Below are 17672 nucleotides of genomic sequence, written 5' to 3' on the forward strand. Positions count from 1 at the left end.
AAATGCTTCTTTGCAGTCGAATGCTATAATACTGAGGCTGATATCAATGTGCTAATGCCCACAGCTTAATGCATACCAACATGATACTCTGAGATGACCAAACTTAAATAATTTACCAATTCCCAATACATCTGCAGGAAAATATCTTCTATGGGGTCACGCTGAACAGAACAAGCGTATATACGCTGGACTGATTTTATTTATATTTAAGAGGCTGGGGTAAAGACTGCTTTGAATAGTTTTTACAACTGGCAGAAAATGCGCTTGCATACGTCCAAACAAACTTTGTTTAATTTGTTCAATTTTACAAAAGCGTCAGAAACCAGTACCTATATGCATTTACTTCGACATATACAAAATAAATGAAAATAGTATCTCTCATTCTGATGTTTATTTATATTGATAGTTTTTACCAGAAGCCAGATTGAAATAAGAATAGTTCGTAATCCAGCAATGTTAATTTGGCATGATCTAATCACAGTCAACCTGCAGTATAGGTATACAATCACTGTCGCTATCTTCCACATTTTCTGTAATTAACTCTAAGATCCTCTTTTTAAATTTCAACTTTTTCTCTTTATCAAAGCTTTTCATATCTGGCAAAATAGAGATCAGAAAATTAATCGGGGTTATTCCTTTCCAATCCTCTCTTGCTTTTAGGTAACTTATTATTGCTTTATCAATATTTGATGCTTTGCTCTCAACCGGAACCCTCTTGACGAGCCTTCTTTTCTCTCTAGCATCACCTGTGGGATAAGTACGCGTAGGGTACGGTACCTAATGTGTCCCACTGCGACTCAAAGATACAGGGTAACTGGAGACGCGTCCTGTCCCTTGGGTCCCCAAATAATGTCTTCAATCTATGCACCAACTGACCAACACACACTGCAACCTTTACACCAACAATTCCGTAGACTTGTGTTGAAAGAAACTTTATTATCTTGTTTAAACACATCTAATGTCGACGTCAGTGATAACAGTGTTAGGGTTAGTGTCGGCGTTAGTGTTAGTGATAAATTGACTGTTTTTGACAAGGACTCAAAGAACAGCCATAAGTATGCTAGAATACAAATAAAAACAATAAGCGACATATACGATACAACAAAATACAGCAATCCTCACAACCTATCGGACAATATATGGATAAACATATTAATATCAATTCTAGAATTCCTACCTGATAATCATTTAGTAATATAACCAGAAAAATAGTAAAACCTATAAACTATAAAATCTGCAGTCGTGCAGAATCCTCCCTAATAAGCAAAGCGCAACGAGCGTCTACCTCGTGGCAAGGAAAGTTCTAGAAGGCCGTAAAGCGCGGGGGAATAAGTGACTATTACGTCACAGTAAAGATGGGCAATGTAAACTCATAAAGTGTGACTAACTTAAGGTGCTTACAGTGAAGGACTCAAGGTTCCATAAAATGCATGCAAACATTTCTTACATACCGGCCCCGAAAATTATATGAAATGTTATATCGATAACAAGGAAAATGATTTTCAAAAACAAGAAAGGTTTGCTTGACTTCCAAAAACAATTGAAAGGATAAACACAGTAACAAACCAATAAAGATAGCGAAATTGTCAATGCAAGACCCCAAAAAATAAAAAGGGTGGGTAAAACCAAAAAATTATCTCCCTCAAAAATAATTCAAAAATAGACACCTAATATTCCCATAGTGAGAATGTATGCTATGTATGTGTAACTGTGGTGTGGTTGCTATTGCTATATATGTAGTGTGTAAATGTATCAAACAGCTTCTAGTAGACAAAGCTTCCTTATGTCACGCACATATGTTGAATTGGATGTGCGCACCTTCACTCGTCTGACAACCCCTTGATCATCGGGGTATGTTTCTTCTACAATTGCCTTGGGCCAACATCCTCTTGGTGAATTGTCATCGTACACCAGCACAAGATCTCCAACTTGAAAGTTGCGTTGAATATTGAGCCACTTCTGTCGGCACTGTAATTGGGGAAGATATTCTTTTGTCCAACGCTGCCAAAATAAATCGAGTAATCGTTGAACATGTCTGTATCCTCTTCTATATTCATCCGTTCGAAAGAACACATCAGGTGGTAAAGACGGTTCTAATCTGTTTATCAAAATTGAATTGGGAGAAAGGGCATTCAAGTCCTTCGGATCATCACTCAGTGGTGTGAGTGGTCTATCGTTGAGAATTTCCTCCACTCCTGTAAGAAGAGACCATAATGAGTAGTCATTGAGAGACTGGCCATCCAAAAGAGCTCGGAGAATTCTTTTCACCTCTCGTACCATTCTTTCCACCACTCCATTTTGGTGACTAGAAAGAGGAGGCGAAAAATGCCATTGTATACCCTTTTGAGATAGAGATGTGTCAATCAGTTTGGAATTCCATTTGTTGATACCATCTGCAATAGCTTTGCTTCCAGCCACCAAGTTGGATCCATTGTCTGAATATACATGAGCAGGTTTCCCACGTCTAGATGTAAACCTGAAGAAAGCTTGCAGGAATGCTGAAGTATCCAAAGATTCCACAACTTCGATATGAATGGCCCTTGTAGCCATGCATGAAAATATACAGCCATATCGTTTATGTTCGCTTCGCCCCAATTTGACTTTCACAGGGCCAAACAGATCAACTGCAGTGTAGAAAAATGGTGGGTTACCTGCAGTAACACGAGAAAATGGTAGATCTGCCATCCACTGCTCTCCTACTTTTGCAGAACGTCTGTTGCAAGCAACACAGTCACGAACAACCTTGGCAACAGCAGATTGTCCCTTCAAAATCCAATATTTGCCACGAACAGAGGAAAGTGTGTGTAATGTACCAGAATGTCCAGTCATTTCATGATGTTTGGTAATAATCAGTTTTGTCACATGATGGTATGGTGGAAGAATAATCGGATGCTTCTGATCAACTGGTAAACCGGAGTTTCGAAGTCGTCCACCTACACGCAGGATTCCATCTTGTACAAAAGGGTTGCATTTGAGAAGTGTTTTCGAAAATTGTGTTTTGAGATTCTTTTAGTTCTGTATATTGGATGGTGCCTCGTCTGCACCTGTATTATCTTTGAAATATTTGAGCTCCTCTGAGAGGGATGATTGTTGTACTAGTTTCATAATTTCTTTGGTGGCGTAATCTAATTCCTCCACAGATAAAAATCCCAAAGTTGGTGAATTGTCAGAATGTGAGAATTTCCAAGTTGCATATGTACGAAATCGTAGTAGCCATGCAACAGCTCTACGTAGCTTTTCGAATGATGAGTAACGCAATAACAGTTCATGTAATGGAGAAGAATCTGTGAGATCTTTCATAGGTTCAGTATAATGAACTTTCATCTCCGAAGCAAGTTGTGGGTCGCATGGGACTTCATGAATCCCATCATCAACCACGATCCATGCATCTTCACTTCCCCATATAAATTGTGGGCCTTTGAACCAAATACCAGCCTTGTTTAGTTTATCTGGCATTAGACCACGAGAAGCAATGTCGGCTGGATTCAGCTTAGATTCGACATGGTGCCATTGATGTGGTTTTGACAAGAGATGAATTGTGTTTATTCTGTTGGCCACAAATGTCTTGAAGCGTTCAGAACGATTATTGATCATCTGGATAACTGACATGGAATCTGACCAATATATAACACCGTCAACTGTATGGTCCAGTTCTTGTAAAATTGAATTGGCAAGCTCAGCAGCCACAACTGCAGCGATGAGTTCCAATCGTGGAATAGTCAGTGGCTGCTTAGGAGTTACTCTAGCGACTCCCCTGACAAAGGAACAATGAACTTCAACTTTGTCGCCAGTAAGTCGTAAGTAAGCTGATGCTCCATAGCCAGATGTGCTGCCATCACAAAAACAATGTAATTGGATATTGTTGCTTTTGAACTCTTGTGGTTTGTAACATCGAGGGTTCGCCAGGCCATTCAATGCATGTAATTTATCGATTCATTTTTCCCAACGGTCCTTTAGTAAACCAGTAATGGGGTCATCCCATGAGTATCCTTCAATACAAAGATCCTGCAGAATTCGCTTGGCAGGTAAGATGAATGGTTGAACAAAACCCAAAGGATCAAAGATTTGACTCACCATTGAAAGAATGCTATTTCGAGTGAGCGCCTTTGGTTCAATGTTGACGTATACTACAGATTCATCAGTGTGCATGTTCCATTGTACACCTAGGGTGCGACTGAGTGAATTACTTTCAAGATTGAGGTCTTTGATTGCAGGAGCACGATCACTTTCTGGAACTGATTGCAGAACATTGATATCATTGCTCATAAATTTGGTGAGGTGAAATCCTCCAGTTGCCAATAATTCAGTGAGCTGTTTGATTAGTCTTACAGCATCTGATGGATCATCGACAGATTTCAGTCCATCATCGACATAAAAATTGCGCATAACTGTGCGTACTGTCATTTCATCTGCATTCGACAGATTGTCTGCGGCTACTTTGTGTAGCGCAAATGTGTCAACAGAAGGTGATGAAGTGTTCCCAAAGTTGTGGGACAACATTTTAAAGTCAATAGGAACACTATCCAAATTATGGTCCTTCCACCATAGGAACCGCTGAGCATCTGTGTCCTCAGGTGAAACTTTAATTCTGTGGAACATTTCTTTTATGTCACAAACAAATGCAGTCAATTCTTGCCTGAATCGAATGAGCACTCCTGTTAGCATGTTGTTCTTGTCAGGACCAGAAAGCAAATTTTTATTCAATGAAGTTCCTTTACACTCAGCAGAACTGTCAAAAACAACTCTAAATTTAGATTGGTGTGTGGCATGATGTGGAATGTACTATGTTTTATTTGTGGGTGTGAGTGCATGTGATGGGATTACTTCGGCGTAACCATTCTGAATATAACCCTCAATTTTATCTCTATATTTCTGAAATAATTCAGGGTCCCCCATGAATTTACGTTTCAAATACACTAGTCGCTTCTCAGCGATATTACGGTTATAGGGAAGGCTAACAGTGTCTGACTTCCATGGAAGTCCAATTTGAAACCGACCATCAACCTTGGTCACAGTTTGGTTCATAAAATCAAGTGCCCTTCTATCATCTTGGAATGGCTGAGTAATACATGGGTTAGCATTAACATCAGCAAAATCATGAGCACACATATGACAAATAGGTTCATTAAAACTAGAAAAATCAGTAAAATTACAATCAATTGGGTGTATAGTATTCAAATAATTGACCTCTGCATTGGTCTCTGCAATGCTTACATCTGGGCCAGTAAGGGCCCAACCTAGGATAGTGTGTAATGCAGTGGGGGATCCAGCTGCACCCACCCGGGTTTCGGTAATTGGGTAACGACCCAGGACATCAGCCCCAATAAGCAAATCGATCGGTTTATCCAATAGGGGAAAATCTAGGTCCCGTAGGTGAGGATAACGCTGTGTGGCCTCAGTGTTTGGTATCGAATCTCGTACATCAGGTATCGAGTCAAATGTCAAGGCATGGTGAACATCAACGGTCTGGGGTTCATGGACACCCCTGATAGTAAATGAAACTTTCATGCCATCATGAAGTTTTGGACCAGTGACAGTCCGTATTGTACATCTCTCTGGCTCTCCATTGAGAGCTAAATCCCTAGCTAATTTAGTGGAACACAAGGATCTAGTTGCCCCATAATCTAGGAAGGCATATGTCAATGACTTATGGTTCGAATCACAAACTTTCACCTCAACAGGGACAACCATGAGCCTAACAAAACAATCAGTATCACAAAAGTTGACAACATTGGCAAAATAAGAACTTACATTTGTTGAATTGACCTTACTATTAGTGTCCGTGGGTATATTTCCGGTCACAGGTGATCGTGGCCTGGTTGGCATTTCATTCTGATGAAGTAGTGTGTGGTGCTTCCGTGTACACCCATCAGCTTGGCAACGTTTCTGAGACGGACATTCCTTGACGATGTGTCCGGATCTCATGCAGTTGAAGCATAAATTGTTCTCTCGAATGAAATCACGACGATGTTGCAGGTCATATTGTTTGAATGTTGCGCAACGATATAAAGGGTGATCGTTCTTGCAACATAAACATAAAGTTTGTGGGTGCTTTTGGCTAGCACCATGGGCTTGTTGTCTTCCATTGTAATGTGTTGGTTTGTAAGCAGGTGATGAATTCCTCTTCTGTTATGTTGAAGAACTGATTGTAGAATAGGCAGACATTTTCCCAAAGCGAGATTTAAAATTTTGTACTGCCCTGGGCTTGTTGTCATTTTCTGCCATTAAACGTCCATAAAAATTATTACTGAGATGGGCTCTCAGTTCAACAAATTCCAATAAATGAGTGAATGAAGGAATCGGATGATTCTTCCAAGAAGTGTCATGTACATAATCTGCTTGTAATGTTGGTGGTAAACGACGAAATATATCTTTGAGATAAGCTTGTGCATCCAGCATTTGTTCAGCTTTCCACTGTGTCAGAATAATAAAACAGTTTCTCATCTGAGACGCAAGTCGACACAGTGCTTTAGTATCATTGGCTCTTATCCTAGGTCCTTCTGTCAGTTGGCGGATGTGAGCGTCAATGACTAGTGTACGATTTCCAAATCGATACAGTAAGGTGTCTCGTGCTGCTTGATATCCTTCGCTTGGAGAATCGACAATTACAAGATGCTTAATAGCATCCTTGGCCTCACCAGAGCACATCTGTATAAGTTGAGCTAATTTCACCGCAGGTTCATAGGCGTGATGACCAATGATGTTGTCAAATCCACGCATGAATGCATGATAGCTTTTTGGGTCACCATCAAATGTTATGGGGTCAAGTTTAGGCAGTGTGAAGCCTTGTTTCATGGTGTTTGCCAAAACATACAAATCATCTCTGCTGGGATAATTATGATCCAATTGTTGAGATGGATATTCCGGGAGTACTGAAGTGTGAGGATCAGGTCTTGAAATTACTGGTGGTAGTGCAGTATTAGGAGGAAGATAGGATCTTGAAGGCGGTGGCATCCAACAGTCATCTCTGGCCATTGATGACATAATGGGTCGGGTAGGAAAGGTACGAAGGGGCTCAGGATAAGTCACAGGGCAAAAAATTTGTGGGTAGGTAAAAGTTGGTTCACAAATAGCAGGATACGAAAATGATGTGCCTATAGATGCCGGCCCTATTGGGGGATATGCAGGTAACGTATTATCATGGTAACTTGATGAGACGGTGGGATATGACAAATTCCTTCTTGCAGTTTGGTGAGATAACGCCGGCGTCACAGCAGGCAAATTTTGCAATGGTGCAATATTATAGTGGATAGCTGAAGATACAACTGGTAAGGTGCCAATGTTAATTCCAATTCTATGAAGCTGTTGGCTCCTACTGATAACAGAAGTCGAATTACACAACGTAAGCTCCGTAATACTAGCAGAAGGCATTGTAATAGCCATACCTGTAGAAGTGTCAATTGCTGAGCTGAGAATGTCAGTTATTCCACCTCCTGTTGAAACTTGAACAGAAGGTTGCATGACGTTACAAGAATATTCCGGAACATAATTTCGCAAATTCAACGCTGGGGGTGGTTCAAACAGTGTTTCGTCAAGAGCTTGTACTTCAATCAATGAACTTCTTGACGATTTTGTGCTACTGGATTGTGATAGAATTTTGGCACGTTGCTGCTTATAATACGCTTTATTGATTTTAAGTTGCAGCTGGGCTTCTTCTAATTCTTCAGCTGCCTCAAGCTCCAGTAATCTAGCTTTTGTGGAAGAAGTGGTGCTACTAGTCTTTGAGTGCGAATGTTTAGATTTTTTTGTGCTAGCTTGGGACTCATCACTAGCAAGGCATTCTTGTTGATAATGTCGATATTTCATATTACATGAATTTTTCATATCATTTAGCCGAGTTAAATACTGTGAAGCGTTTTGAATATTCATGACATCAGATTCTGTTGTTGCTGAATGCAAAGTAATGTAATTGTTCAAATATTCCTCCCAAGTAGCCACTGCACTATCCAGTCTATCTTTTGCAGCAACTACATTTTTTCGATTATTTGGAATATTCATCAGTCTATCAAGACTGGTAAGTAATGTAGTGATGTTCCGATCATGAACGAGTCGAATTGATTCCAGTGTCTGGATTTCCAATGCTGTGCTGGTGTGAGACACAGCAGATTGAAGAATTTCATCATTTAAAGCCATCAGTCAATTTATTTCGATGTGGGATAAGTACGCGTAGGGTACGGTACCTAATGTGTCCCACTGCGACTCAAAGATACAGGGTAACTGGAGACGCGTCCTGTCCCTTGGGTCCCCAAATAATGTCTTCAATCTATGCACCAACTGACCAACACACACTGCAACCTTTACACCAACAATTCCGTAGACTTGTGTTGAAAGAAACTTTATTATCTTGTTTAAACACATCTAATGTTGACGTCAGTGATAACAGTGTTAGGGTTAGTGTTAGTGATAAATTGACTGTTTTTGACAAGGACTCAAAGAACAGCCATAAGTATGCTAGAATACAAATAAAAACAATAAGCGACATATACGATACAACAAAATACAGCAATCCTCACAACCTATCGGACAATATATGGATAAACATATTAATATCAATTCTAGAATTCCTACCTGATAATCATTTAGTAATATAACCAGAAAAATAGTAAAACCTATAAACTATAAAATCTGCAGTCGTGCAGAATCCTCCCTAATAAGCTAAGCGCAACAAGCGTCTATCTCGTGGCAAGGAAAGTTCTAGAAGGCCGTAAAGCGCGGGGGAATAAGTGACTATTACGTCACAGTAAAGATGGGCAATGTAAACTCATAAAGTGTGACTAACTTAAGGTGCTTACAGTGAAGGACTCAAGGTTCCATAAAATGCATGCAAACATTTCTTACATCACCCTCTTGTACAATATCACTTGCACTCAATGAACTTCCTTCAAAGCTTTGGTCTGACGATTCATTCTCTGCGGTTTCATAATCGGGACATTCAATAACTTCTAAATCTAAATTCTCTCTCTGTGCCCTCGATTTTAAATGTGGCATAACAAATCCCATATATTCATGCAAGTAATAGGGTTTCTTTGCTATCGTGCCTGATCCTGACGGTGGTTGGTCACGCAGATTTTTCATCAGAGCTGTCCTGAGCTTCTTCCATGTCTCCTTGCAGTTATCCACTGAAATAATTATCATCTTATAATAAATTGAAAACTTTTGATAAGCCAATCACAAGAAAAATAAAAGAAATTTTATCCTCAACTAAAGGTATTGATAGAGTTGCATGCTAAGGGGTATTTGATATGAATTTGCAGTTGGCCACAGACCCAGAAAAAGTCAACGTTTGAGGAAATTTGGCAAAGTGGAAAAGAACTACATACATACATTTTAGGAGAAAAACAAACAGGTGCGTAGATAGTTTGTCAACAAATGGGATATGCCACATCTTTGTACAGAGAATATGTATCTTGTATACTATGTGCAATACTAACTGGTTTCATTCACTTCTTCTGCTACTGTTTTCCAAATTAACATCTGCACATTTCTGTCCATGTATGCCGGGTTACACACATCGTAAATCTCAGAGTGTCGCTCAATAGCTTGCAACAGAAGGATGTTTTTATTTGCATCATGTGACCGTTTCATTTTAAGATGACGGATTATGACACGTAAAAAGTTACACACAGTGTTTGGTTGTTGTGACATTATTAGTTTAATAATAAGCCAAAAATTTGCCCCTGAATTTTTTTCTTATTAGCTTCTATACGTACAGTTCAGTATGTATAATTTAGATTGTATACCGGTACTGTATCCAATGATACGGTATGTCAGTATGTGTGACACCGGTACCAAAACACTGAAACATTGTTTTGGACTTTCAGAATCAGTTGTTCCCCAAAATACCGTAAACTGATGAACATGCACCGGTACCTACCGCTATGATTTCATCATCTTGTCACCCAACAGTTAGAATAGGATTTACATATTTATACCGAGGAAGCGAAAATTAAAATGAAATACGGTACCGGTATAGCAACTAACCCCCAAATGTACTCCATTTCATGTTAAAAATATGAAAACAAAGTTAATTTTCCCCAAGATTCGAACAAAGACTTTCGTAGGAATCAAATTACACCAGTTTAAGAAACATAACATGTTCCACCCAGTCATTATCAAATTAAAATTTATATTCTCAAGACTTCTGGCACTGATTGAAATAATTATCTCTAAGTTCTCATCCGTACGATGTACCTAATTACCCTTGTTGAGATAATAGGAATTTCTGTTTATAACGTAAATCACGAGCTCACGTTTACAGCATTTAATTAGAAGTATGATAGACGTATAAATACGACTCCGATATCTTTCGAGAGAGGGAAGACGATGTAAACCATTCTAAGCTAGTCTGGATAAATGTTATAAAATTTATATTCTGTGTATCGTGGAAATCTGAGAATAAAATCAAACAGAGTTTTCTCAACATATATGCTATAAATGGTGACAAAGCCGACTTGAATTAATCTTCTGAAACGGACCAGATCAACGGACAACAACCAGGACAGGCAACAATTTGACGGAATCAACCAAAAAGCTGACCAAGCGAAAGCTTTCAATAAGTGCCGAGAAACCGTCTCTACAAAACGTGCGAACTTACGAACGTCGGGGAGATTCAAATTGCCTGGAACAACGATTGAAGTATCAAATTGCTGACAAGCCGAAATATTCAAAAACATTATGAAAAGACAATAATCTCAATTGAAAACAGTTGAACTATGGTAACGGACTCTGGAAACGTTGAAATCATGAATATGGACTGTATTGAACATCGATCGAAATGAACTCTTTTAGAACAAGATATATGTTCGAGGTGAAAAACCTAATCAAAAACGAACTGTTGAAAACAATGAACTATATGGACTGTTTTACGGTAAATCACGCGCTCTATTCCGAACAAGAGAGGAATTGTCGCGCGTACCCAATCGATATACAGATCAGGAGGATGTAAATCTACAATTTGTTTCATGATTTGCAGGTTTTTCTCCTCATTGAGACAGACATTTTTCATTCTTCCACTAATACTAAGGTAAAGTACTTCTTTTTCTCCTTATATAAACATGGCGTTTTATTCGGTTTTCAATTTTTATAAATTAATTAATGGTAACAACTTTGAATATTCTAATTTCAAATACCTTTCAAGAGATTTATATTATTGAATATTTGTGGTTAGCATTCCTTTTCGATTAAATAGATTTCGTTAGAATTAAAATGCTTTCTAAAAGTAGATTCGAGCGAGTCATACTTTTAATTATTTACAAAGCCGTCATATAGAACGGTTAAATAATAAGCTCGTTAAACAAAAATTGTATCCAAAAGCGTTATTTTTTCAAAAAAGTCCTGAGATGGCATAAACTTAAAAATGCGTTTTTTCTTCCCGACATGGGACAAGCATATATTGACCAACTAGGTCTACAAAATCGTAACAATGCGATAAAGCGAGTATAAGTATTTTAACTTAGCGAAATACATTAAATTGAAAATATGTTTTAACCGTCCAAACCAAAATTTTTAAAATAAAAATACGCCATCCTTCTGTAATTCTACTTTACAACCTTTACCCTTTTCTATAAATTCTTCTTTGCTTCAATGTCTTGTCTCATAGTAGATCATATACATATAAATATTTTTTTTTGACCTATATCATTAATTTTAGCATTGTGTATTGTATTTTTCTATATATTTTCAATTTATTAGAGTTGCCAAATCTTTAAACTTCCAGTTAGTAAGATGGGGAGATAATATAGCAACTAACCCCCAAATGTACTCCATTTCATGTTAAAAATATGAAAACAAAGTTAATTTTCCCCAAGATTCGAACAAAGACTTTCGTAGGAATCAAATTACACCAGTTTAAGAAACATAACATGTTCCACCCAGTCATTATCAAATTAAAATTTATATTCTCAAGACTTCTGGCACTGATTGAAATAATTATCTCTAAGTTCTCATCCGTACGATGTACCTAATTACCCTTGTTGAGATAATAGGAATTTCTGTTTATAACGTAAATCACGAGCTCACGTTTACAGCATTTAATTAGAAGTATGATAGACGTATAAATACGACTCCGATATCTTTCGAGAGAGGGAAGACGATGTAAACCATTCTAAGCTAGTCTGGATAAATGTTATAAAATTTATATTCTGTGTGTTGTGGAAATATACGAATAAAAACATATAGAGATTTTGAACGCATCTTCATTCACGTGGGCGCTGAAGCTGAAGGGTGAACGGGTGACTTACAAGTCAGAGACAATCTACAAATTAGCAATATACGGTAACATAACATTCATCTAACAACCATTTATGCAATACCGGTTCCCGGCTCAACTGATATAAACTACCTAGCCTCAGTTTATGTACCGGTACCGTATTTTTCACTTTGTCCAACTGCCCTGATTGCTATTACCGGTTTAACTTCACCATACGAACCACAAAGCAATGTCACAAAACTAAATAAACTGTTAATTCTAAATTAACTCTTCACAACCGTCAACAAGATAACGCAAACAGCTGAAAACGCAGCTATGGCGAGTTTCCCCGCAAGGCAATTATCGCGCGCTAGCAATAAAAATAGAACATGATGTATTGCTCGAAAAAAAAAACAGCAATAAATTCACTCAAAATATTGCCTAAATTCACGAAACAATAAAGTCTCACGTGTGGTGTCGCTTAAGCTAACGTAAAATCAGGTCAACTTTACGTTAGTAGAGTAGAGTGGTAGACTAACGTAAAGTAAAATTACCAAAGGATAAAAAATAATTTGTAAAAAGCAGAGAAAAGTTGTAATTCCTGTGCGGCACACCTGGCATCGTCTCGCGGCACACCGGTGCGCCGCGGCACACCGGTTGCGGAGCACTGGTATAGCATAGTGCCAAAATTTTTTCAATAAATTTTTTGAACGCCAGGAATCTTCATTACCGTAGAGTCCGCTAACAAGTATGGATACTGGGTGACATAAAAGCGAGGACCACATATAGGAGAGATAAGTTCACTTGGTAAGTTAGGAGTTGACAGTGAGATAGCTTAACACTGTTCTGCTTTTAGAGTGACTGAGTGGAGTCCGGCTACCGTAAATAAGGTTCCGTTAAAAGTGTCATTCGTTGAACGTTTAAATAGCATTTCAGAGAAACTTCAATACTGTTACAAAGCGTCAGTAGATTAACGTTTAAATAGCATTTTTAACCGTAATTCCAATGCTATTAAAAGGCGTCAGTCGTTCAACCTAGAACTCTTAATACTGACCAAAGTATAAAATATAGAATGGTTTTTCTCTCAACCAAGTTTATTGATACACACGTTCATCCAGAGAAAAATTGACACGTTCATTCGTTTGAATATTTAAACATATAAAGTCATCTACAAGCTATACTATAGTGAATTACAAACAAAGATCATATTATACATTTAATTGAAAAAAATGTGCTTATTGCTACAGCAAGAACAGCGTGGACAAATCATTTTAGAATATATACCCATTTTGAATCCACGCGACTTCAAGTGTCCATATTTTTGGGCAAAATTTAGTCACAATATGTCTCATATTGAAAGTAGGCAAGTCAGTTTATTGGGGTTAAAATGATTGGCGTTCAGGTAATTGCAATGACAAAATTTATAAGAAACAACCTTTTTACGACGAAAGCATACATGTGTTAAATATACAATAAGTACCATTTAAGTTATGCTAGAATTGAAATTCAAATTTTGTAAAATGTAGATATCGAAGTATAGATTTTACCTAAATTAATTAGTTGTAAATTAAAAAAAAAATTCGATCAATTAGTTGTAACTTATCGGTAGATATAGTTGCGACGGCCTTATCGCCATTTCGGTCTGGACGATTTTCCATCCGTTGCAAGCATCCCATGAGACACGGTCTGGACCATCTTCGTCAACGACGTCATCTTCCGGCAATGGGAACATTGTAACTCCATATAACTTTCCATTCAAGTTGAAATCAGTGCAGCGATTAAACCACCAGCCACCGCCGTAAGATTTTGCGCAATTTCCATCTCTCCACCGGTCGTTGTCACTATCACGTGCCGTGAACTCCATGTCATTGTGCATGGCAGCAAAATCAACACTTGCTTGATCAGGAGTTGGAGTTATCCTCAGTTTGAAATTTTCCTTTTCGTCACCGATGGAAAATTGGCTGTAAATAAAGGTAATCAAAATGTTAAAAGATTATATCAAAATATTTTAACCATAAAATAATTATGAACTGATTATACAATAACTGTACGTATAGCGTCATTGAAAGCCGTTGCAATTTTTCTAAGTCTGTGACAGAGGTAAATACCGAAAGAACAGTATGCTTCGTTTAAACTGGATTTAAAAAGAGGAAATGAATAAAATTAGCAGTAATCAATAATTTGAGACCCATGGGACTTAGGTAATACCTCTAGAACAGGGTTGGGAAACTACTTTTCTGCATGGGTCAGTTACAGATAATAGACTTCATTACTGGGTCGGAGGCTCAGAACTCAATACGAAACTATGAATACAACACTGAATGAAACACTTCGGAGGGTCGGATTCGGCCCACGGGCCGTAACTTGTCCACCCCTGATCTAGATTGACAATTGAATTGAGTGAACAGATGTTTTTTCGGTACTCCCGAAGTATGTGAACCAAGATGGCGGACACCGCAACATAGTATGTGTACCAGGTTAGGGTTAGGCCATAATTTTATTCCAATTTTCCATTACGAGCTCGAGGACTAGTAAAGTGACTACCGTAGTATTTTATACCTCTAATTATGGCCTAACCCTAACCTGGTACACATACTACATTTCGGTGTCCGACATCTTGGTTCACATACTTCGGGAGTACCGAAAAGACATAGATTAAGTCGATGTTTAATTAAAAATTGAACCACCAAATATCAGCGTTAACTTACTCAAAATAAGTCGTGAATTTTCGTCCATCCGCTAATTTTACAGTGATTCTCAGTTCATGTGGAACAGTACCGGTGAAATGACGAATTGCTTTCAAACCTAGAAGCAAGATGATAACTTAATTGCATTAAAGTTGATTTATTGTTTTATACCAGTGGTTCCCAATCTTTTTTCTTCCGTGGCCCATTTTAATTGCACGAAAATTCTGTGACCCATTCACACTTTTTCATGCAAGGGGAATACTACAAGGCAAGCAAAAAACTGTGTCCGCAAAAATGAACACTTTAGAATGAAAATTACCGCTCAGTAACATAAAACAGTATTATCGTTCATTGCCACCACAATCAGAATTTGTATTTGAATATAGTGAATCGAATTTTCCAACAACTCTTGCAATTTTAAATAGGTTTATGGCGCACCTGGAAGTTTTGCTGTGGGTCATGGCTCACTGGTTGAGAACCGGGGTTTTATTCAGAAAAATTATAAATTATTGAACAGAACAATTTATAAAATGGATCCTTACCCATCCAATAGTCTCCCGTTGGCATCCCAAATCCACTGATGTAACTTCTCAAATCTCTGTCGAACGATTCCATGTCGAGGTATCGGCGCTGGATAATCTGATGGATAATAAATAAATCATATATATATCGTGAAAATTCTGAAGAGTAAAGCACATGGAAGGAAAATACAAACGAAGAAAAAGAGAGGGGGGTTGAAAATCTCTACGAAGTATGACATACCATCCATCCGCCTTCACTTTCTCTACCGCTGCAGTCACAATAAAGCCATGTTCCTTTTGAATATGCTACACTCGGCTTCTTGTAGTCAAAAAATGCCGTTCTGCCTCGTGTTGCCATTCCAATTGGGTCGTTATTAGCATTAGTCGTCTTTGAACAAACGTCCATGCAATCAAGAGGAGCGACTAAAGTTACATATTTATAATAAATTAGCAAAAATCATAAATGTGCACTTTATGCCACGACCACTGGCTTTTATGTAGCAAATGGTGTAAAAAAAGCTTGTAGTGTATCTTGGTTCATATCAATATTTTAACATTATTTTAATTCACCACACCTGATTTTTTGCATTTTCCTCCTCGGTTGTGTAGAAATGCCATGGAAACACTGCCGTCAGGATTAACTCTGGATTGTGGTGTTACACATCTCAAATCTTTTTCACAATCTCCCTCCATATTGAAGTCGCCACCGCATGTTTCACCTTTTTGCTTGGCACATCTATTACAGCAGCTGAACAAAATCAAAATATAAGTTTATGATTTAAAGAAACACGTACTTTGATGGAGTTTAATGCAATGTTGTTCAAAAAAATTGTTTACAATAGCAAATGTTTTTTTTTTGTCCAAAAAATATATTCGATTGGGCCAGTTTATATCGCAGGATTCAAATTCTAAAAAACACTCATTATTTCCATAGAAGTATAGAGATGCTGTGTAAATGCGTCAGGAATACACTCACGGACAAAGTCCTGGTGCTTCGGATCCGGGGCAGTTTAGTTTTGGACATTCTCTTTTAACTTTAACTTCTATCCCTTCAGGATTGATCATAAGTTCTTCACAGGGAAAACAAGTCAGCGTGTTTGCTGAGTGAAAGAAAGTCAAACCAAGCAATATAGTCACTCCGATAAGGTTCATGATGTATGTATTTTTGAACTGTTAAAATAATAAGCATGGGTTACTCAAAACATGTGGCGGGACAGGCTAGGCAATTTTATTCTATAACTTTCTTCCTAAAGTTTCCAACAATCCTGGTGACGCTCGTAATTGATTTCCTATCTACCTTGGCGTGTGCAATTGATTATAAACATAACTCATTGTCACTGTTTCCTAGAGCAAGTTTCTTTTGTTCTACAAACAACTTTATAAAAGGACAGCATAAATTTAGTAACCACAGTGCTAGTGCGATGTTGCAACTGTGATTGAAGCAGTTTAATCTTGTTCATTTATACACAAATTGTGTCTTAATTTCTCCCATCTACTTGCGCTTTGTGTACAATTATTGCAAAATATTTGTTAGCCGCAGGTCATGTCTGCTTCGTTGAGCTAAGCTGACATTTAGCGTATGTTTTAAAAATATACTTGATTCAAATTTATATTTCCAGTTTAAATGTTTTCTGAAAAATATTTTCTATTAATAAGTGGACATATATTTTTTTTTACATTTGAGCTACGTCAAGCAAATTAGTCCACTTCACTTCTTCTGTTAATATAAATTCCGGGTAAATACCGAAAAAAATGACGTTGATTAAATGAAAACGTGAACGAATTTATTTTATTCGTAATAAAAACAATAATAAAATGAAATCGATTGCGAATGGAAACTGGAAGCATTGTGTTCGTGATAGTAATAACTAACTGCGCTAGTTGGCCCTATCTTTAATTAAGTAAGATAACCGTCCAATCTCAACCTAAAAAATACCACAAGTGAAGCTTTCATATTCGTATATGTGATTAAAATTATAGCAAGATTAATCCTTCACCCGTCACTCGATTGCATCAAAAATTAAAATGGAATTGAAGCATCAAAAACAAAATTTTAGCGTGGATTTTAAATCGGATTATATTTTCAATAATTTGGAATTAATGAGGGACTCATGCGTGCTAGAATACCTGTATAGCTTCCAGTTATAGTCTATTTATTATACAGATTTAGACTGCATTTAAAATTAAAAAAAATGCATTTAACACATTTCTCAGCTAATTAGCGATTTAGTTTTCCAAATTTTAATCAATTCAATGAATATAAAAAAGTGTGACAGA

The 17672-nt window shown here is 37.5% G+C and overlaps 2 protein-coding genes across 2 annotated transcripts; both read right to left on the minus strand.

Moving 5' to 3' along the window:
• Nucleotides 1-471: 471 nt before the first annotated feature.
• On the minus strand, nucleotides 472-9960 carry LOC144428037 (uncharacterized). Its single transcript, XM_078116682.1, has 3 exons — nucleotides 9432-9960; nucleotides 8844-9119; nucleotides 472-746 (listed from the first exon to the last, which is right to left on the minus strand). Exons 1-3 carry the CDS (start codon nucleotides 9643-9645, stop codon nucleotides 472-474), a joined length of 765 nt encoding a protein of 254 aa, XP_077972808.1. The 5' UTR covers nucleotides 9646-9960.
• A 3303-nt stretch (nucleotides 9961-13263) lies between these two features.
• Nucleotides 13264-16578, minus strand: LOC144428350 (angiopoietin-related protein 7-like). The gene is made up of 6 exons (XM_078117459.1): nucleotides 16372-16578; nucleotides 15971-16143; nucleotides 15637-15818; nucleotides 15417-15513; nucleotides 14896-14992; nucleotides 13264-14148 (listed from the first exon to the last, which is right to left on the minus strand). The coding sequence occupies exons 1-6, from the start codon at nucleotides 16545-16547 to the stop codon at nucleotides 13776-13778; spliced, it is 1098 nt and encodes a 365-aa protein (XP_077973585.1). The 5' UTR covers nucleotides 16548-16578; the 3' UTR covers nucleotides 13264-13775.
• Nucleotides 16579-17672: the final 1094 nt, after the last annotated feature.

This window comes from Styela clava, chromosome 10 (assembly GCF_964204865.1).
Source record: "Styela clava chromosome 10, kaStyClav1.hap1.2, whole genome shotgun sequence".
NCBI lineage: Eukaryota > Metazoa > Chordata > Ascidiacea > Stolidobranchia > Styelidae > Styela > Styela clava.